The sequence below is a fragment of the Nansenia antarctica genome, assembly GCF_963989245.1.
Source record: "Nansenia antarctica genome assembly, chromosome: 2".
In the NCBI taxonomy this organism is placed as follows: domain Eukaryota; kingdom Metazoa; phylum Chordata; class Actinopteri; order Argentiniformes; family Microstomatidae; genus Nansenia; species Nansenia antarctica.
The window spans coordinates 22220645-22243308 of NC_137675.1; the positions used below are offsets into that span (position 1 = coordinate 22220645).

General features: G+C 43.9%; 3 protein-coding genes across 4 annotated transcripts; 1 reads left to right on the forward strand and 2 right to left on the reverse strand.

Moving 5' to 3' along the window:
* Positions 1–3757: 3757 nt before the first annotated feature.
* On the reverse strand, positions 3758–4561 carry LOC308149961 (GTPase IMAP family member 9-like; the record flags this gene model as incomplete). Its single annotated transcript, XM_080522838.1, has 2 exons — positions 3758–4425; positions 4555–4561. The coding sequence occupies 2 exons, from the start codon at positions 4559–4561 to the stop codon at positions 3758–3760; spliced, it is 675 nt and encodes a 224-aa protein (XP_080378964.1).
* Positions 4562–7457: 2896 nt separating this feature from the next.
* Positions 7458–11754, reverse strand: ntan1 (N-terminal asparagine amidase). 2 transcript variants are annotated; one of them, XM_080523912.1, is made up of 10 exons: positions 11525–11754; positions 11304–11406; positions 11110–11175; positions 10885–10993; positions 10673–10746; positions 10333–10383; positions 10193–10246; positions 9529–9626; positions 8484–8597; positions 7458–8195 (listed from the first exon to the last, which is right to left on the reverse strand). In XM_080523912.1, the coding sequence occupies exons 1-10, from the start codon at positions 11603–11605 to the stop codon at positions 8025–8027; spliced, it is 921 nt and encodes a 306-aa protein (XP_080380038.1). In that variant the 5' UTR covers positions 11606–11754; the 3' UTR covers positions 7458–8024. The 2 variants fall into 2 exon arrangements, with proteins under 2 accessions (XP_080380038.1, XP_080380037.1); XM_080523911.1 differs by having other exon boundaries at positions 10333–10386.
* Positions 11755–12003: 249 nt separating this feature from the next.
* LOC308151658 (putative ATP-dependent RNA helicase DDX17) lies at positions 12004–22519 on the forward strand. Its single transcript, XM_080524567.1, has 13 exons — positions 12004–12244; positions 12763–12922; positions 13890–13986; positions 14327–14460; positions 14866–14931; positions 15258–15399; positions 15783–15943; positions 16298–16470; positions 17219–17329; positions 18128–18189; positions 18357–18416; positions 20964–21206; positions 21472–22519. Exons 1-13 carry the CDS (start codon positions 12189–12191, stop codon positions 21984–21986), a joined length of 1980 nt encoding a protein of 659 aa, XP_080380693.1. The 5' UTR covers positions 12004–12188; the 3' UTR covers positions 21987–22519.
* Positions 22520–22664: the final 145 nt, after the last annotated feature.

Here is a 22664-nt window from a genome sequence, read left to right on the forward strand (position 1 = left end):
TAAAAAGTAGTGACTTTCTCTTCACATTCTCCTTCTGTCACCGAGACACTTTCTTCCCATAAAGCAGATGAGAGCTCCATCTAGTGGCTATTTCTAGTAGCTTATAAGACAAGTCATTATAATACTATACAGACATCTAATGAACAACGTAAGCAAACCCTGGCACAGACAGCCGAAGGCTACTAGTTACAAGTGGACAAAACGGTCATTAAAGTTGGAGTAGAGTTGGAAAATATCAACATTCAACCTTCAAAATACTGGACAAACATACTGTAAGACTAATTAAGTTACATTTCGTACAAATGATCTATACTGTCACTTACTTTGTTGGCGTCTGCCATCAGAACATTACAATGTCAGACATACAATTATTACACACATCACAAAAGACAAGACGAACACACATTCATCAGTAGTAGTAGCTATCAGAACATTACTTACAATGTCATACAATTATTACACACATCACAATGGACAAGACGAACAACACACATTCATCAGTAGTCATTATCAAAAAAGAAAAGACAGTCACTGCACAACATTCACATGCAACTTCATGACAGACAATATTTCAGATATTATTCAAAGACTTATTTTACACAGTACCTCTCAGTCAGCATCTCAATCTATCCCATAATAGTATGGTTGTACTAGACATATAGTATCAGCCTAATGCTACATCCTCAGACCTCAATCCCTCCTAGTTTGGCCCAAAATATACCCAAGGACAAAAACTCCAGCACATACAATTAATGTCGTAATCCCTACACTTGTTTCTGATGACAAAACAGATCCCTCAATGAAATACACCATAAACAATATTGCACAAAAAATCATCGAAAACAATGAAATCATGGCAGTCCTTCTGTTGTTCTGAAGGGACACTTTCAGCTTCTCCTTCTCTTCCAGTAGTTTCTCCATCTGTCTCTTTAGATCGTCTTTAAAGGTTTTCATCTCCTCCTTGAAAACCTCTATGTTCGTCATCACACAGTCTATTCCTGTTTTCAGCTGCTCTTGTCTCTTAATCCTTATGTCCAGCTCAGACCCCAGCTCCCTCAGTCTCCCCTTCATCACATGCTGGTCCATCTTTCTGTCCATTTCTGCAGTCAGCTGGCCAAACTTCTGGCTGAAATCCTCCAAGTTCATATTCCTATACAGCTTTTCCTTCAGATTCTTTAATGTGTCCCCTGTATCATCACTCACTTTAAAGGAATAATAACAATATGTATTAACAGTAAAATTCAAACAATTCCAATTGCAATGCCCAATTGTAAGTAAAGCACCTAAATGAAATGTGTGTTGTTGTAATCTGAGGCAGAACATTGTTGTTAAAGTCAATTTCTTGAGAGATTTCACAATTAATTAGGCTAATGTTTTTATTTGTATTTATTGTACTACTACTCCATACTCACAGTCGGGCGGGAGCAACTCATAGCTGCCCCTCCTCTTCCGTGTCCATGTCCCTCCACCACTTTGCCCTTCCATCTTTATCTCTTCTGTCGTCCTTAATATCTTCTCCTGATTGGTTACTGGCCCTCCCTGGTCTTGTTCTGCACCTGTCACACCATGCCTTGTGGTCCTCTGTGGCTCAGTTGGTAGAGCATGGTGCTAACAACCCTTAGGTTGTGGGTTTGATTCCCGCTGGGACCATATATACTGAAAAATAGTTAACCACACAGAGGCACAGCTCTGCATGCACTCTTGACTCTTACTCAAGGTCCAAAGCTCATGTTTCAGTATACACAACACGTGAAGAGCAAACGTAGGTTTTAAAATGTTGTTGTCTATTATTTATTTCTGGTTCAAAGGTTCTAGCAGGCTATACAGCTTGTCAGGTACAGTCAGTTCTCTTTCTTAATTCAACATGATTGAGAGGTTCTTAAATGCTGAGCTAGCTTGCTTGCTATGATTAGCTTAACATGTCACTGCTAGCTTGCTACATTTCATTTTGTTTCAAGGCAGGAGAGCACTTGTATTTTCTTGTATCAGAGATATTGTCTGACTACTGTAATAAAATAATGATTTAAAAAGTTATACAACTTGTAACAGACATTTGTATTTAAAAGATTCTCAGTTCAAACCTCTGCCTTGTTTCAAAAGTTGTGCATCTGTTGAATTCCGATTATTTCCGCCCTTAAGACAATAACCTTCATAGGCAATCACTTCCTCCAGGTCATGTGAGTCATTAGCATACGGACCCGCCCATTACCTTTCCCACACAACTTTGTGCTTTCTTTCCTTGTCATCTCTACGACTGGATGTCAGGAACCACTCGTCTAGTCGTCTTGACTAAAAACATTAAAGAATATGATGCTATTTCAAACAAGCTCTTGACAGTGTACTGGAGTGAGGAAACGTGTAGCTTTTTATTAAAAAAAAAAAAATCACAAGAGCATCATTTACGAATGACAACATTTTCATGATTGATGATTTCATTAATCAACCAACAAGGCAGTTCAACTGGCAGCCCCAGAGAGAGACTGCTGCCACTGGCACTGCTTTGTTTGAAGTGAATTCTGCGTAAAATGTGAACGCTCCCTGTGACAGACAACAGGAGGAGCTTGAATACAATCAGAATCTAAGACAAAACCTTTTTTCAGCATATACTGCATGATTATAGGAGATAATTCATATAGAATTGTCAAATTGTTGTTTTTAATAATAAACAGGATTATGTACATGAGGTTCTGTATGTACATGGACATAAACAACTCTTTGATTAAACATTGTATAATACATACATTTGTACACAAGTAGTGTGTCACTCCACAATTGTGTTCTAATAGTAAATATAAATGAAAAAAGAAATTGAAAGAAATGGATGAACAATACAGTGAATCATTACTTAAATGTTCATATTAAAGGGGCATCTGGGCATCTTAATTGAATGATATAGTATAGTCATTGATTCCCAATGAATGCTTTTGCAGGAAAAGTGCTATACAAATAAAGGTTATTATTATTATTATTATTATTTCTAGATTCTTTATGAGCTTGGTTCAACTGTCTTACCCCATCAGAACATTTCTCCAGCCCCATGCCTCAGCTTTTTACCAAACAAGGTGGTGGGAGACCGCTTTATTATTGTTTGAATCCCAGATTGCCCCTTTAATCTAAATCACAGAAACTGCTTTTTTGATTTACAAGATTTCAGGTTTAGGGAAATCAGTACAAGATAATCTCCAGAAAACAATAATGTAGTGTACAATAGTGTAATAAGACTGCAAATAAAATACATTTTTAAAAAAAAGATCCAATCTTGACACAATCCTTTCTTGTTAGGAGACAACATGGAGAAGTGTCCTACTTTTGGGGGGGGGGTTCATTTCCTCCATCTTTGACTGGGGTGAAAATACATGCTTTATAGACAACATAGAACACAAGAATAGCAACGACAATGCCAATGGGAATCCCGAGAACTGCACCCAATGTTCCAAATTGTGCCCCTGCAATTGACCCCAGGAGTGCTCCTATTGCAGCAGTCAAAATCACCCAAAATGGTTTGAGATAATTCCCCACCATAGCATTGACTGTTGCTAGGTCCACCCCTTGACTGCCAGGCTCAGCTTTCATCTTCCGTCTGTCCTCTTCCTCTGAGTTCACTTCAGAAAACACACAAACAAGGCAAGAGTCTGAGACCAGCGGTATCTTATCATACAATTTCAAGATGTGTCAAAAGATATCGAATATGACAGTAAAATTACAGGTAGACAGATTATCTGTTTGCCTTTAGATTTTCAGATTATGTTATTAAATCCTACTTACGATTAGGGGGTATTTCAACGCTAGTCCTCCTCTTCCTCACCTTTTCCTCTGCCACCTCCCTTGGCATCTTAGTCATCAGCTCATAGTACATTTGGGGTATTAAGAATTGATCAGAGTTCTCTGCCACCATCACCTCAATCTTCTGCAGGAGCTCAGACACCTGAGTACGAGAGCTCCGAGTCCCACATTCAAGAACATGGTGTCTCCCTCCACATTTCTCCAGGAGGCCTCCTGCGCTGTCTCTCATCTCCTCAATGGAGGGACATTTCTCCTCAGACTCCCTAACAAACAGCACCATGGCATACTTCCATGCCCTCTCTGACAGTAGTTCCACATGGTGCTGAATAGTCTTTTCCTCATCGGACGAGAGCTGGGCCATGGGCACCACCAGTAGAAGAGCATGGGGCCCACATAGAGTCACGCTGTCCTCAATTTCCTGTTTGACCTGTGTGAACGTTCTCTTCACAGACACTCTGTCCCAGCCGGGCGTGTCCACCACGGTGACTCTCCTACCAGCCACCTCACCCTGCTTCTTCACGCACATGCCTCCATCACTCTTGAAGTTCTCTTGTCCCAGGATGGCATTAGCAACCACGCTCTTCCCTGCTCCGACTGTACCAAGCAACACAAGTCGAAGATCTGACGGAGTGGGCGGACCCCCTTTGCAAAAGAAAAAAGAAATGATATAGTTGTTAATGATAATTGAAATCCAACTGATGAATTACCATAAGGAATAAGAATTTAACAAAACAGCTGAAATCTACTTCAAAATGTTTGGGGAGTGTTTACCCGCCATTGCACAGATGATCAACTTCCTTTTATCTTCTACTACTTTCAGATGGTTCCTTTCAAATGGTGTTCCTCAGCTCAGCGTTGCATTCAGCTTTATTGCATGTTATGTTACCCTATTGACAAATAGTAAATGATGTGTAAAGCAGTTAAAAACAAAGTATTGTTTATCATTTATGATAATGCAATGAATACATATTTGTATCCATGTTTTAGGCTACCTTCGAACTCATTCAAGTGGTCATCTGTTACAGCCAATGAATGGATTTTATCAGTGTAAATATCATATCAACATAATATTTACCCAAGTCAGTCCCATTGAGATAGGCAGCCCTAGACTTCTACCACACCTGCAAAATAAATACATGCAAAGTAGGTGAAACATTGACTTTGATTTTCTGTTCACTGTGGCAATGATCTTGTGTCAGGATAGATCAGCCTCAAAATGTCAAAGACATACCTGTTACATCAGCTTTGTCTCATAAACTAATATTCAGCTTCCATCTTTATAGTCCAAAAGAGTGGCAGACATCAAACGCATTTGGACATAGGTGTGTCTCAGTCGTACTGCATTCCCTGATGAAAAGATAAGACACGGGAGTTATAAGCATTGGTGTTTGACTGTGACAATGGACTTTAGTTCATTGCCTCAAATTGCCTCAGTTATACAGTGAAAGACAACTTGACGTTGTGGTACCATACTCTAAACTGTATGTCAACATGGAATTATTGTGTAAAATATCCAAAAACACAAAAAAACGATTTGGTCTGAACATAAAAAACTATTAAAAAGCAATGAAGGTAATAATATTCAATAAAACAACAAATAGGTCTGCACACACATTTGGTGGAATGATTATCGTGTTGGTAAAACAAAAACACAATGCTGTCGATAGGAGAACAAATACACTAAAGAAAATGAAATCCTGACAATGTAAGAAATAACTTTACATGACACATACAGTAGAGAATAAGCATCACTTTATATCAACATTTCTAATTTGCAAAGTTAAAAGCGATGCCTATAACTTACTTTTTGGTGATGTTAGTGCCTTAATTCTTTAGGTGGTGTTTCCAGTAAATCACATCCGTGTTTTTTTATTACTGAAGGAGTGGTCATGGTATTACAAGCATTCATACTGATTGGCTTATCCTTTGAGAATAAGCCCCACCTAGGAACCTTCTGTCTTGTCATATAACTGTAAAAATGTAACCTTAACTAAGCCTAACCGTCATATGATAGTCATAAAACAAAATAAATACATGCAAAGTAGGTCAAACATTGACTAGCACTGTCAGCATTGGACATAACATAAAAAGGAAACAGACATTCTGAATTAATTCTTAATTCATTACTGATAGTGAATCACATCAATACAATTCTCCTAGATCTTCAGGACACTGGATGTGCATGTGGCTTCAGCTCTTTCATTAGATTGGAGTAACACAAGAGGAGAAACCTACTCACCACTGACTGTTTTGCAATACATTTACAGTATATCCTATTGATATTGCAATACAATATCCTATTAAGAATCCTATTAATATATAATATATTAATCCTATTAATATCCTATTAAGCTTACATCAAAGTTAACTACTGCAATCCTGAATATCCACTGTTTGCTGTAGCTGTATGTCTGGCCATCAAATCAACATCATGTATTTACCAGGCTAATTCAAATCAAATGCAGGATGACAAAACGTATTAAATAATAACATCATTTAAATAATTGTATTGATTTTATTGGATTCATTTGAGGTACATTAAACATAGAACAGAGACTTTATCGCAAGGTCTGCGGTTTGATCCCCGGCGACTCCTCCTGTCCATGTGTCGAGGTGTCCTTGGGCAAAACACTGAACCCCAAAACTGCTCCCAATGAGTGGGCCGGCGCCTTGCATGGTAGCTTGTGTGAGTGGGTCAATGAGAGGCCATTGTAAAGTGCTTTGGAATAAGGCGCTATATAAGTGCAGTCCATTTAAGTCACTTTGGATAAAAGTGTCCGCTAAATTTGTGAAAAGTGTACTTTTTCTTTTTCTTTTTTATGTAAAAGTGCCACAGAGACAGGAATAATAATAATCATTAATGCTGGTTTGATGAAAGGGTGTATGTAGGCCACATTGATCTATTAATTCATTAAAATCATGACCTCTAGACCTCTGATAGGGCGCTTGCCGAACCTAGTCTGGAACCGGCCGGCGCACTTTCAGACCGAAAATAAATTGGTTCGGAGCCTGAAAAGTTGGTTCGCATCTGGAACCAAAAAAAAGTGGTTCTCAGTGCAAACCAAAAACTAGAACCGTGACGTTGTCAGTGGGTGTGTCATATTCTATGCTGTGAAGGAAAAAGGAAGAAGACAAAATATAATATAATCTAAACATTAGTGATTAAAGAAATTATCAAAACAAACACACACACACACACGAACACGAACTTCGTAAGCCATTTCTATTCCAGTAACGGAGCAGCTGGCTAGTAAGTGAACGTGTCTTTCGTTTTTTTTCATATAAAATAGTGTTTATTTCAGATACTGTAGTGGATAACTACAAGATAACAAGATATTATCCTCATTTCCAGTGAAGTAGCTGACATTTTTGTTTATCCTGCCCCTTCATCACCCAACATTGATTGTTCCAAATACACTGGTATGAACGCGGTTCGCCAGACAGCACCAAGGTTAGGAGGTTCCAGAATGGGAACGGGAAAGAGCTCCTTGGCGGTGTTAAAGCCCTATGAGAGAAAGAACATGTCCTTGAGAGGCTCACTCAGGACACTCACAAAACCAGTTACAGGCTACTTCAAATGGACAAAACAAAACAAAACAAAACAAATAAAACTCCCAAATTAATTTGGCCACTTTTTTAATTTCATTTTTAAATCATTTACAGTCATACTGTTTTCTTTTCAGACAATTCTTTATTTTATATACAGCTTTCTTCCATTATGTGATAACTTGGATAGCGGTTGTAAGGATGAGATTCATCCAGAAACTAATGCATGGAACAGAATGTTTTACACATGTTTGATACCATTCCTCCTTCCATTCCATGCATTACAATGAGCCCATCCTCCGATTTCACCAGCATCCCCTGGTCTACAGTAAATCTACTACTATTGGGTAAAGAAACAACATCAGAAGCATAGTAAGACTCAAGATGAACATATTAGAATTGTGCAATCCACCAGGCCGCAAAGGTGCAGATATTCGCCAAGAAGAATAAAAACCAACAACAAAACCATCAATAGAGTTGTCTGTCCTATCTCTTCACCAGTACCAGCCAGTCAAGGCAGGACAGGACAGAGCCATAAACAAATAAATCTACCTAGGGTTCAATCCAGTTTCATCCTCGCATCCATCAACAACAAAATAAACAAACAAACAAACCAATAACAAAGCTGTGTTTTATGGCGTAAGGAGGGAGGGTCACAGTGTCTTCCATAGGGAGCGGTGTCTGAACGGGAGGGTCTATGGCTGGGTAACCCTCTCCCAGTCTCCCTGCTCTGTCCTGCTGTAAAGCTGGGGCTGTCCGTGGGGGAAGACGCTGTCAGAGCTGGGGTGCTCCAGGAGGAACTGGATGGTGGACTTGATGTGCTGGACAAAGTGTGGAGGCTCGACCGAAGGGGAGGTGGATAGGTACTGGAGGGAGGGATGGAGAGAGAGAGAGAGAGAGAGAGAGAGAGAGAGAGAGAGAGAGAGAGAGAGAGAGAGAGAGAGAGAGAGATGGAGAGAGAGATGGAGAGAGAGATGGAGAGAGAGAGGGAGAGAGATGGAGAGAGAGAGAGAGAGAGAGAGAGAGAGAGACAGAGAAAAAGAAAGAAAGAAAGAGAGAGAAAGAAAGTTGACAGTAAACAAGGAGTAAACAAGGAGTGTCTGAGTGACTACCACCAGTATACTATCTCACGATAAAGCTCACTCAGTCCTTACCTTTAAGATGGTGTCGTCGTCTTGCGACAGCCAGAAGGCGATATCCAGATTCGGGGACCACTTCCATGGGCCTATTTTCACTTGTCCTTTACGTGAGTCGTAGATGTCAGCCATCTGTAAAACACACAGTAACACCATTTGTGAGGGCAATTTTCTAAACCTCCGATAGCTTTTGCACCTGCCTTTAACACCTTGTTACATCAACGTGTACACACTGTACTGTACAGAATACATTCCGATTATTGTGATGTAACATTAGCAACTTATCAGGGCGATAAACCATCACACAGGACCATCTCTGATGCAGTATTTCAGTCTTGAACGTGAAGGCGAAAGACCAAACCGTTATTTAGCGGGTCTGTATCTACCTTTACATTTAAATTTTTGGCATTTATCAGACGCCTTTATCCAAAGAGACTTACTTAGACAAATGTATTTGTTGTAAGTGAGATCTAGCCATCAGTCACCAAAATAAAAAGTAATCTATGGTATAACCATGGGCCATTGGCAGTTACAATGCTAGAAGACGGAAGAATAACTTTAAAAAAAGATATAAGATAGATTATTTTCAATGTATTTATAGTAGAGAAACTGTCAGGGTTCCTACAAGTTTCAACAAGTCAAATTTAAGATCTTTCTAGACCTTTTTTAGACCTCTTTGAATAGAATTTTTGACCTATTCGCGGATTTGGTTCCAGCTTGATTCATTTCCGCGTAAATAGATGTGGTCGGACTGATTTCCTTGCAGGATCTCATTTTTAAGACCTAGCACCTCATTTTTTTGACAGAATAACAGAAATTCAAGACCTATTTAGGCCTTAGGATTTGGTTTGGTGGATTTTAAACTTTAAGGGCCAGTTTCACAGACAAGGCTTAAGCCTAATCCTGGACTAAAAAGCATCTTCAATGGAGATTTTACATTGAAAGTGTGATTTAGTCCAGGACTAGGCTTAAGCCTTGTCTCTGAAACCGGCCCTAAGGCTTTTTAAGACCAGCGCGGGAACCCTGACTGTCCAGGGGGGGTAGAGAGGAGGTCTTAACCTACCTGTCCCCCGGTGAAGGTCCGTGCTGAACGTAACTCCTCTGCAGGTCCCTTATGAGGGAAGGAGGCAGGGAACACGTCCCCCGTCTTCACATTTATACCTGCAGACACACAACAGCACAGCACAACATTGTTACACACAACTGTACTACACTCTGTGGCCATAACAAGATGAGGTCGGGGCGGCGTAGCACACTAAGGCACATGCCATCGCAAGGTCCCTGGTTTGATTCTGGCCATCGACATATCCTGCATGTCATCTCTCTCTCTCTCTCTCTCTCTCTCTCTCTCTCTCTCTCTCTCTCTCTCTCTCTCTCTCTCTCTCTCTCTCTCTCTCTCTCTCTCTCTCTCTCTCTCTCTCTCTCTCTCTCTCTCTCTCTCTCTCTCTCTCTCTCTCTCTCTCTCTCTCTCTCTCTCTCTCTCTCTCTCTCTCTCTCTCTCTCTCTCTCTCTCTCTCTCTCTCTCTCTCTCTCTCTCTCTCTCTCTCTCTCTCTCTCTCTCTCTCTCTCTCTCTCTCTCTCTCTCTCTCTCTCTCTCTCTCTCTCTCTCTCTCTCTCTCTCTCTCTCTCTCTACCATCCTTCCCGTCAGTCTCTAGTGTATCTATCTAGCAGAAATGCCCTAAAAACATATTAAAACATTAATAGAAATAAAAAAAATACACTTTACCTATTCCATACACCACTGGTCTGTTAGTCCCATCCACTACGATGTCATTCATATCTACAAAGAGAAGAGACGTTAGTCATGAATACTATCTGAATATCTAAGATATAATATGTAAGACAATATCAAGTAAAAACATGTACCGCTGATACAGCATGTCTCTAGGTGAATATCCTCTTTCTGTTTCTGGAAGGCTGCTGCAAAAAGAAACACAAATACAAATCTACATCTACATCTACAGGCAGACGCTTTGATCCAAAGTGACTTACAACAAACAAATACATTTTGTCTAAGTAAGTAAATCATCTACCCAGCAGACATCGTATGAAAAAAGCTATGCTAGGGCCAGGGGCCATTGGCAGTCGCAATGGTAGCAGAAGGAAGATAAAAAATATAAAATATAAAAATGTAAATATATACATTAGAAGGGGAAAGGTATAATTTCCATGACCACTGCATAGGACAGGACAATGTTGTACACACCCAATAGGCTAAGGCTGAGTTTGTGGGACGTCTTGCACTCATCATTAAATCCTCCAACGAGATGGAGCTCCAGCCTGTAAGAAAAAAGGACACTGTTATGTACGTGTGTGTACGTGTGTGTGTGTGTGTGTGTGTGTGTGTGTGTGTGTGTGTGTGTGTGTGTGTGTGTGTGTGTGTGTGTGTGTGTGTGTGTGTGTCTGTGTCTGTCTTACCTGCCCTCTTCGGCAGTGTTACTGAGAGATGTGACAGCTTTCACAATAAGGGGAACCTCACTCCACGTGCTGGAGCCATCACAATGTGCAAGACAGGCAGCTCCACTTCCTATAGCCATGGTATACAAATCAGACTCTTACACAATCCAGAAATGCAGTATATTGTTGCTATCGTGATTGCATAATATGCTCATATAACTACACACGTTCAACGGACAACTTCACCTGTGTGTCGCACCAGCACTAGATGGCAGGTTGTCGCATCATCAGAACCGAGAACAGCGACAGAGTCTGGGGGTGACGAAGTAGAGGGCACACTTGATATGTAGGCTAACACAATACCGAGATGACAGTATTTGTGTTTCGACCGTTTGCTGAGACACCGACTACTGGATTTGAAGATCGAGCAAAGTACTCACTGTCCTGTGGGGTCGTTGCAGCAAACTCTCTTTGCTGGACGTACAGTAGGCACTTTGGGTCCACATCTACAAACACCTTGGATCGAAAGACACTGGCGTTTTCCTACGGAATAAAACACCGACATTACACTAACATGGCGTGGAAAGACAACGTATTTGTCTAGGGTCAACGAGTCCAACGAGGGACCAACTTCTCAACGTTATGTCAGAGGAGATCGAACCTGTAAATGCGGATATTTGGCGAACAACTCATCTGTCGAACTTGGGCGTTCGATTATTCTATTTTGTATCAGTAGAGGCATTTCTTCCTGCAGTTCGTAATTAATCTAATATCATGACAGCCGATCGAAAACATTAAAACTAGATAAGATGCACATTTACTACAGTACACTAGCTAGCTAACATTTCCTCGAACTATTTTTTTCTTCTACTGCGGCAGCACATCTTCTTCCTCAAGAGCGTCACAGCGCCACCAGCTGGACAGGAATATGAATGCACGAACACTGACAATTAAAATACACGCATTAATACGGCAATTCCTCAAGTCTCTTCTACGCTTTTTTTTCGACGTAACGTACATTCTATCTATCTGGAGTTACGTTGACATTCCTGTACAAGTTACGTCCATAGAGAGGGCGGGACCACAGGGGGCGGGTCTGGGAGTTGACGTGACGTTCTACAGCAACTTACTGCAAAACAAAGTTCTAATTGCTTGCTCTGCAATTATAGGCCTCAGGTTATTCCTTTTTTAAATACGTTTTAAAGTTTATTCACTTTGATTTTCTGCAGTTTGATATTCAACTCAGTTACATAAAGCTCTGTGTGAACTGCTTCGAGCAGCTGTCAACTCTTGAAAACACTTGGGACAAGCAATCTCTCGACAACATGAGAGGGAGCTCCTCATATGGGGACAGAGATCGGGACCGAGGACGGGACAGGGGGTAAGAATTTGTATTATAATATAATAACGTTTTTCCTAATTACGTCTTTCTCTTCTATTTTGATATGATGAGTTTTGCATATGATTTGTTGTTGTTTGTTGTTGTATTTGTTTGGATAAAGAAGGTCGTATCTGTTTAAGCATTCTACGTGTACGCGCAAGTTTCACAACACTACATTTTTGTAGTAAACAAGTCGACGCATGTTACTCACAGAGACACGGTTACGCGCACAGACAGTGTGCAAACTGAAATAGAATGAATGCTTCATTTGTTCATCAAAACAGTAGGCCCTGACACCTAATGAGCAATATCGAGGCTCATACTCAATTAAGTGGACACAACAGAGAGCAGGGGAGGCTGGTAGAGGCATTGTCATTGTAATGCATCCTGTGATTTCTACCTCCACCAGCCTCCCATGGCAAAGAGGGATGGTAAATCATGTTTAGAAACCTCTGTTCAGCAATCTTGTTCCCTTGGGATCCTCCCAATTCATCACTCCTGTCCCTGCTCGTCCTCAGGCCCCGGTTTGGGTCCAGCAGCAGAGGCGGCCCTCCCCCGATGAAGAAGTTTGGGAACCCAGGGGAGCGGCTCCACAAGAAGAAGTGGAACCTGGATGAGCTGCCCAAATTTGAGAAGAACTTTTACAACGAACACCCAGAACTTCAGCGCATGAACCAGGTAGACACACATACAGACACGCATGCACGCGCGCACACACACACACACACACACACACACACACACACACACACACACACACACACACACACACACACACACACACACACACACACACACACACACACACACACACACACACACACACACACACACACACATACTATATATATATATATAGATGAGTCTGTTGTCTGTCTCCAGTATGACAGATGAGTCTGTTGTCTGTCTCCAGTATGACATAATAATAATAATAACTTTATTTGTATTGCACTTTACATCAAAGTGCTTTACAATAGGTAAGCAACAGTTTAAAACAATTTAAAACAACTATTTCAATTTAAAAACACACATAATTACACAGCACAAATACACAGCCTATGACATATAGACAACAGAAAACAGGTGGGTCTTTAACTTAGTTTTGAACACTTTCACTGATTCTGCCTGTCTGATGTCCATTGGAAGACGGTTCCAGAGAGTTGGTGCACGGAAGGAAAACGCACACTCACAGATTGTCTTTTTTCTGACTCTAGGAACAATCAGCAGGGCAGAGCCTTGTGAGCGCAGAGCCCTTGAGGGCACATATGGGTCGAGAAGGTCCTTTAAATAGGAAGGCGCAGTGCCATTTATAGCTTAAGTTAGTAGCAGCATCTTGAAGTCCGCTCTAACATGGACAGGGAGCCAATGAAGGGAGGCCAGTACTGGTGAGATATGGTCGTATTTCTTTGACCCAGTCAAAATGCGAGCTGCAGCATTTTGGACCATTTGTAGGCCATGGAAACTCTTTTTTGGCAGTCCCGACAAAAGGACATTACAATAATCTAGTCTGGATGTCACAAAATAATTAATCTGTTTTAATCTGAATTAATCTGTTGTCTGTCTCCAGTATGACATAGATGAGTCTGTTGTCTGTCTCCAGTATGACATAGATGAGTCTGTTGTAATCTCTGTTGTCTGTCTCCAGTATGACATAGATGAGTTCCGCAGGAAGAAAGAGATCACCATCAGAGGTAACGGCTGCCCCAAGCCCATCACCAGCTTCCACCAGGCCCAGTTTCCCCGTGAGTAGACAGACAGCTGAAGGTCCCCTCCTGTCCTGTACACTGTGGTCGTGTTGCGAAAAAGTATGAAATGTGACGGCAGCTGGTGAAAGGGAGAACAAGTCGGAAACCAATCCAAATGTTCTGATTGTTATTCAGAATTTTTTTCGTTGATTTTCAATAACGTTGATGTATTTGCGTTTTTCAGAATAAAAATCGGAACATTTGGTCGGTTGCCAACTTGTTCCCCCTCACAGTACTCTGTGTAGTGAGTTTTTAGAACTGTCTAAGGCCCTGAAACAGCGAAACCGCAAGACGAGTAAAAAACATTTCCGTTGATCGGTTCTCTCTCCTCTGTCAGAGTATGTGATGGACGTGATTCTGCATCAGAACTTCAAGGAGCCCACAGCCATCCAGGCGCAGAGCTTCCCTCTGGCCCTGAGCGGGAAGGACATGGTGGGCATCGCCCAGACCGGCTCTGGCAAGACCCTGGCGGTATGGACGCCATGTCAACCTCCTTTAGTGTTCACAGTACAAACAGCTGCAACTCCTCTCTACATCTCTGTTTTGGGTGTGTGTACACACACACACTCACACACACACACACACACACACACACACACACACACACACACACACACACACACACACACACACACTCTCTCTGTCTCTCACTCTCACTCTCAAACACACACACAGACACACACACACACACACACACACACACACACACACACACACACACACACACACTGTAAGCAACAGCTGCAGTGTAAACACACACACTCCCAGAGGAGCACATGCAAGCTGCAACTGACAGCTACACAAACTGTGAAACTATTAACACACATTCGCACAACTGTTCTGGTAGTAATCTGTGCTGTTCTCTCACCACTGCAGTATCTACTCCCTGCCATCGTGCACATCAACCACCAGCCCTACCTAGAGAGAGGAGATGGACCTATCGTGAGTAAACTACATTGAGTAACACTGAAGAGTCACTGCTTATTGGGGCTCAATACACCTCAAGTCTATCACTGAACAGGTCTGGTGCCACATAGTGTTGTAGGCCAGCCATTTGTACACTGAGACTGTCTGATTAAAATATTACCTACTGTATCCTTGCCCTATAATTTCCATGTAACTTATGTTATTTATGTCCACCCCATTCTCTCTCTCTCTGTCTCTCTCTCTCTCTCTCTCTCTCTCTCTCTCTCTCTCTCTCTCTCTCTCTCTCTCTCTCTCTCTCTCTGTCTCTCTCTCCCTCTCTCTCTCTGTCTCTCTGTCCTCAGTGCCTGGTTGTGGCCCCGACCAGAGAACTGGCCCAGCAGGTCCAGCAGGTGGCGTATGAATACGGCAAGTCGTCCCGCATCAAGAGCACCTGTGTCTACGGCGGAGCGCCCAAAGGCCCGCAGCTACGAGACCTGGAGAGAGGTGAGAGGACCTGGTGGAGAACGGGGACATCCTTCAAACCCAAATTAACCAAATTGAATCTCTGCCTAATCATGGATGTCGTACACCGAGTGGTTTGAAATAATAGATTAGGCTCTTACAAAATAGGTGGAGGAGGTGAACTACCTCACAAGTTTCACATCACAAGTGCGACTGTTTTGTGTCGTGAAAGTGGGACCTATTATTTAATGATTTGATTAGATATGACTTTATTTATACTTATGGGTTAGACACACACACACACACACACATAGTATGTATACTTACATTTGCGTGTGTGCACACACACACACACACACACACACACACACACACACACATACAGTTAAAAAACCTTTGCCTCCTGCTGCTCTGTGAATCACCAGGTGTAGAGATCTGCATCGCCACCCCTGGGCGTCTGATTGACTTCCTGGAATCGGGGAAGACCAACCTGCGGCGATGCACCTACCTGGTGCTGGACGAGGCTGACCGCATGCTGGACATGGGCTTCGAGCCACAGATCCGCAAGATTGTGGACCAGATCAGGGTAATGCAGACACACCCGATACACTTTGTAACACTGAACACCTGATTTCACCTGATTTTGAATGTTAACACCTGTTATAGGCTTGGGTGGGTGAGTGTACATAGAAATGATCATTTAAATTGTTTTCAAAACGACACCGTCTAAAACAATACCCATATTATTGATCCCCTCTTCCCCCCGCCCCTCTCTCTCTTTCTCTCTCGCTCTCTCTTTCTCTCTCTCTTTCTCTCTCTCTCTCTGTCCCTCCCACTCTCTCTCTCCTTCTCTTCTCTCTCTTTCTCTCTCTCTCTCTCTCCCTCTCTCTCTCTTACCTCTCTCTCTCTCTCTCTCTCCCTCTCTCCCCTCCTCCTCCAGCCCGACAGACAGACCCTGATGTGGAGCGCCACCTGGCCCAAGGACGTGCGCCAGCTGGCGGAGGACTTCCTCCGGGACTCGGTCCAGATCAACGTGGGCGCCCTGGAGCTCAGCGCCAACCACAACATCCTGCAGATCGTGGACGTGTGCATGGAGAACGAGAAGGATAACAAGTGAGGTGGTCCTCTGTGGCTCAGGTGGTAGAGCGTGGCACTAACAACGCTTGCGGGTTCAATTCCTGCCAGGACCGTATATACTGACAAATGTATGCACTCACTGCAACCTAAGCCGCAGTAGTCTTAGATGGTCTCCTGTACACTGTCTTCCTGTACGTTAATTGAACTGACAGGGCTTGGTCAATGAAGGCAATATCATGGGAAGTGAAATGAATTGGAGGAGAGGAGAGGAGAGGAGTGGAGGGGAGAGGAGAGGAGGGGAGAGGGGTGGAGTGGAGGGGAGGGGAGGGGAGAGGAGAGGAGGGGAGGGGAGGGGAGAGGAGTGGAGTGGAGTGGAGTGGAGGGGAGAGGAGTGGAGTGGAGTGGAGAGGAGGGGAGGGGAGGGGAGAGGAGAGGAGTGGAGGGGAGGGGAGAGGAGAGGAGAGGAGAGGAGAGGAGTGGAGTGGAGTGGAGTGGAGTGGAGAGGAGAGGAGAGGAGAGGAGAGGAGAGGAGAGGAGAGGAGGGGAGAGGAGAGGAGAGGAGTGGAGTGGAGGGGAGTGGAGTGGAGTCAAGTGGAGTGGAGTGGAGTCAAGTGGAGTGGAGTGGAGTCAAGTCAAGTCAAGTCAAGTCAAGTCAAGTCGAGTGGAGAGGAGTGGAGAGGAGTGGAGTGGAAAGGAGAGGAGAGGAGGGGTCATAGTAGGCTGTAGGTATCCGTCGGGGAGCGTTGGTTCCTGGTGTCAGTCTCTTCTGCGGGGCTGTCCTCAGGCTCATCCAGCTGATGGAGGAGATCATGGCGGAGAAGGAGAACAAGACCATCATCTTCACCGAGACCAAGAAGCGCTGTGACGAGCTGACCAGGAGGATGAGACGAGACGGGTGAGGCAATGAGTGAGACGTGAATGAGACGTGAATGAGACGTACACCGCATGCAGGACACACAGGTCATACAGGTGGTCCTCTGTGGCTCAGTCGGTACAGCACGGCGCTAACAGCGCTTAGGTTGCGGGTTCGATCCCCGCTGGGACCATATATACTGTAAAATGTACACACATCTATTACATACTGGAGACCATAATATAATGCATGGCAGCTGATAAACAGTGTTTGATGGGTGGTGGCCGAGGTCGATAGTCAAAGGTAATTAAAAGATTCTTGCTCAAGGATCGGACAGTTGAATTTGATTCCATTCAGCGTCGGGTACGTTTCTCACAGAGAGAAAGCGAACGAACAAACTCACAGCACACAAGCAGTGTGTCTATAAAGGCAGAATATTGATGGTCAAGCAAGCACCTGTCCATCCCAAATCATAACAATATTGACATGGATGCCCTTAAGTAGCCAGTCGTCATAGCAACCCAGTTACCTGACTCTGGTCCAGTCTAAGTATACTGATGGCTCCACTGGCCATAGTCTAAATCTGGCCATGGTCCAGCTCAAATAACATTTCACAAGTTACAGAGGGAAACATATTGACTGAGAGTGGGCAGTCTAAAATATCTTTAAGATTAATATTGCAATATCTGATAGGCACAGAAAAATGCCTCATATCAGCAGCTAAGATACTAGACTCCCTTCCCTCCTGACATTCTGTCTTTCTTTGTTTCATTCTGTCTTTCTGTCTTTCATTCTGTCCTGTGTTCCTGGTGGTAACCCTGCGGGTGTATCGTCTTCTAGGTGGCCAGCCATGTGTATCCATGGTGACAAGAGCCAGCCAGAGAGAGACTGGGTGCTGACAGGTTGGTTGTAGTTCACTGCCCATTCCTCTGTGATGTGACGGGCCTCCCCCAGTTATGTGATACTACGTACTATGTTGATTTCTTTCTCAACTTTTATTGTTTCATTACATGTGTGTCCCTTTTCAGTCTTTTCCATAACACTTTCTTTCATTTGTGTAATGTTTCAGAATTCCGCAATGGCAAAGCTCCCATACTTATCGCCACGGATGTGGCCTCTCGTGGTCTGGGTATGTCTTTTCAGCTCTGACCACACACACACACACACACACACACACACACACACACACACACACACACACACAGTAAGTATACGTACATTCCTGGATGCATTTCCATTTAAAAGCCTCACATAGAGGTTGGACATACACACACTCTCTCCCTCAATCACAAATATTGTCTGATTTCCAATCTTCACTATGAATACCGATACACAGTCTTGTAGTTGTAAATAATTGATTCATGAAATATGCACACTCCAGAAACAGACATGCATACTATACAAGACTCATCATTTTTGCTGCTTGACTTCCCATTCCATTTTCAGGTTTAAGACATCTTTAAACATGTAAACATAACAACATTTCAGCAAATGTGCAATACAGGTGCTCTCAAACGTATATACAGTAGTATGCTTCTCTTAAATAGAATGATACTCATGGCAGCAACCCAAAACGATCATTTATCATTTCAGTGATTCAATTAGAACCTACAACAGGGATTATGCTGTCCCTCTATGACCCCTAAAGCCAGAATATAAACGTTCAGTATTCAGTAGCTTCACCCATCATAAAGTTCACGTTGGCTGCTCCCAGGCCTTCGACCCCCCACGGGTTTACAGTCTGTTTCTTGTTACCGCAGTTCAAAGCTTCCTTCCACCGTGGGCTCTCTGGCACGCTGCCTGAACAGGGGCTGTGTGAGGGGTGGGGGTGGGGGGGGAAGGTGCTCCCCTGTATACCCTCCATCATGTCTCCATAGTGGTGTGTGTGATACACACCCTGATGTTTTCTTTTTAGATTGTTTAGTATTTGTGTATTAGTCTACATATGTACATACTGTATGTTAGTGACACTGGTATCTTCTGGATACTGTTCAGTGTACGGTATGTATGCAGCATATACTGTATTTTGAACAGGGTGTATACGTAGTAGAGGGTGTCTGTAATGCCCTAAAGCCCCCCCACCCCACCCCCCCAGACCCTCCCTCCTCAGCTTTCCTCTGCCTAAAAACGTTTAGGCTTACATAGACCTTGATAGAAAAAGGTTGGTAAATGGTATCCCTGGATTCTGATATTGGGGGGCCTCTATGCTCCGCCTAAGAAGACATCGGAGGGAAACACTGGTACAGTACATTTGCCACACTACCTATGACAGTATCCTTGTTTTTCTCCCCCTCAGGGTTTTTGCAGCACCTGGCAGCTCACGCAGCTCTTTTGCTGACGTCAGTACTGGGGCTGCCCCACCCACCACCCTCCTCCCCCGACAGTCACACGTTACCTTAGCTGGCTGATACACTAGGAGTCTTGGCTAGTTTTTATTTACAAGGATACAGCCCCGCTCCCTCCTTCCCCTCCTCTGATACTTAGCTCCCCGCCACCCCCCCCCCCCTTCCACCCGACCCTTCATAGTCTTTAGCGTACGACTCCAGCGAGCTCTCCTCGGGACCAGCCTGAGGTGCCTGTCTGTCTGTCCGCCCCGTCCGTCCGTCCGTCCGAAGGCAGACAGACAGGGAGTTATAAGGAGCTCGGCTGGATCCAGTCCTGACCGGTTTGTGGAGGTCCTGCAACTCGGCGAGTGAGCAAGCAAACCTTGTTTGTTTTGCTCCCGTCCGACGTTGCCGGTGTTTGCGAAGGGCGAGGGGGAAACGGAAACGGTGAGGGAGGGGGCTGCCTCCTCCTCCTCCTCCTCTCTCCCTCCCCCCCCCAGGCCCTCCACATGAACCAGGACTGATAAGGGGGTGACTATCCTTGTAAAACAACTCCAAAGGGGTAAGTACCTAAACACCCCCTTCCCCAACCCTTGTGGAGACCCCCCAAGATCTCCCCACAACTCATTCAGGTAGTTCCATTCTGTTTATTCATATTTTAAAAATCCTAGCCCATTCATGGATAGATGTTACGTTTATTTGTTTGTAGAACATTTGTTTGGTTTGTTCATTTACTCCTTCACATTCTCTCTCGGGGGACATTGTATTGTTGTGTTATTGGCAGGTTCTTGAAGTAAAATGGCCGCCCTCTGTTGCCATGGAGAACGGAGGGAAAAAGGAGACATGTTTATCGGCCCCAGCAGTGTTGTCAGAGCCCCATTTCTTCTGTAATGAGAAACAGACTTCTTTGTCGTTACGCCGTCATTTAAACCAGAAAATACAATTTGATTTCACCCTGTACGATCCCATATTTTACAGTCTCTTCAACCCTCTGTTCCTCGCTACACAATGCACCATGTATGTACGCTACTGTACAAAACAGGAATATTGTTTACTATGGAATATAGTATTCATATAAAAGAATATCTCAAAGACTAAAAGTACTACCTCACACTACCACAGAAAATACCATAGTGTACGAATTTGGATAAGTTGACATGTTGTTATTGGACAGGTAAGTGGTAATTAAGGTAAGGTGACATTTACTAAGAAATCAAATTTGTAGTAAAGTTTTATAGTTTTCCAGATTGTCTTATATTAATCACACTTTTCTACCACAGCTTGCGCCCTCCGTCTGAACTGATCTCTCTCTTCTTTCCCACAATGCACCCACCCCGCCTCTTATCTCAAAGACGTGGAGGACGTCAAGTTCGTCATTAATTACGACTACCCCAACTCCTCAGAGGACTACGTGCACAGGATTGGCCGCACGGCCCGCAGCACCAACAAGGGTACGGCCTACACCTTCTTCACCCCAGGGAACCTGCGTCAGGCCCGGGACCTGGTCCGAGTTCTGGAGGAGGCCCGGCAGGCCATCAACCCCAAACTACTGCAGCTGGTCGACTCCCGTGGTGGAGGAGGAGGAGGAGGAGGAGGTACGGCCAAGACAAGTCTCTCAGGCTCTGTGGGGCAACAAAGACACTTGGATTCATTTGTAATGAACCGTTTGAGACGAGTGAAATGTTTATGTTTATGTCGATGTCGCCAATGTCATTATGTAGCTGAAGACACATTTCCACACTAAGCAGCCAATAAAGGTATTCTATTTTATTCTGTAGCGTCATCCCACAATCCCCCCCAAAACATTAGCGTTATCTTCACCCAGTGACATCTTTCCTCTGTGTGTTTTTTCCCGCCAAGGTGGCAGGATGCGTTACCGCAACGTCGGTTCCCATGCCAACAACCCCAACACGATGTTCCAGGACGAGTGCCGCATGCGCTCCGCCAGCGGGGGCAACAAGGACAGCCGTGGCAGCTACGGCCGCAATGGCGCGGGGGTGGGCGGGAGCCGGGACGCAGACCGGTCGTCTTCATCCTCCTCTTCCTCCTACAGGGACCGGAGCAGGGAGGGGAGGAGCAGCTACGGGTCCGGAGGGGATCAGTACCAGAGCTACGGTGGCAGGGGCGGAGGGAGCCAGTACAGCTCCAGGGGCGGGGCGGGGGCGGGCGGGGTGGCGTCCAGCGGTAGCGGGGGCGGGCAGGAGCAGTCAGGCCAGCCCAAGGGTCAGTTCGGTCAGCCCCCTCCACCCCCAGGGGGGCCTATGCCCCTCATGGCTCAACAGTTTGCCCCGCCACAGCCCCCCCTGATGGGGTTCATAGGGCAGCCGCCGTACCCCTTCACTCCCCCACCCCCTGCTCCGACAGCCAGGAAGTAGAGTCACAGCCATGGTCCCGTAACACCCAATTTTAATCATTTTTCTCCTATGAAAGGGGAATTAAGAATCCTTGCCTACCAAGGTAAAGAGGTAGGATTTGAAAAGTCAATTGATTGAGGAGGTAAGGGCTTACACAAGTATTTTATACTGGTTTGTTTTGTCATGCTTTTTATGTGTGATATTATGTGTTTTATCTCCTTTTATTGGTTTACAGGAGTAGTTTTCCCCCAGCCTTCTCTCCTGCCTGTCCTTTGAAAAGGAATCTGTTGTCATGTCATTCTCTAACTATCTACTTCTCTAATTGTATATTCATCTGTGACTGCACTCTGCTGTACTCTTTGAACTACAGTAGCTAACTGTATAGCTACATGTACATCCTCGTTTTCATTTAATTTCAGATTATTATCAAAATATATATGTCAGAAGTAGCCAGGTTGTTCTGATCATAGATGTGTCCTATGTTGAATGAGTTCTCATAACACTTTGCTTTAAGAAAATATCTACATGCTGGTCCTTTTTCTACAATGCTTTATTTCACAGGAGTAAATAAAGATTTTGGAAACAACTCTTGTGCTTGTTGTTGTTGTTGTTGTTGTTGTTGTTGAGCAAATGCAGCGATACAACATAGACACAACAGCCAGGTTAAACCCCAGAGATAAAGAATAACTTTATTTCCCT

Coding starts and splice junctions, on each gene's coding strand:
- ntan1 (XM_080523911.1), bottom strand. CDS start 11,605: ATGCCTCTACTGATACAAAATAGAATAATCGAACGCCCAAGTTCGACA. Junction 10,387..10,672: donor ACTCAGCCTTAGCCTATTGG/GTGTGTACAACA, acceptor TTCTTTTTGCAG/CAGCCTTCCAGAAACAGAAA. Junction 8,598..9,528: donor GGACCTTCACCGGGGGACAG/GTAGGTTAAGAC, acceptor TGTGTTTTACAG/ATGGCTGACATCTACGACTC.
- LOC308151658 (XM_080524567.1), top strand. CDS start 12,189: ATGAGAGGGAGCTCCTCATATGGGGACAGAGATCGGGACCGAGGACGG. Junction 15,400..15,782: donor GCTACGAGACCTGGAGAGAG/GTGAGAGGACCT, acceptor GTGAATCACCAG/GTGTAGAGATCTGCATCGCC. Junction 15,944..16,297: donor AGATTGTGGACCAGATCAGG/GTAATGCAGACA, acceptor CTCCTCCTCCAG/CCCGACAGACAGACCCTGAT.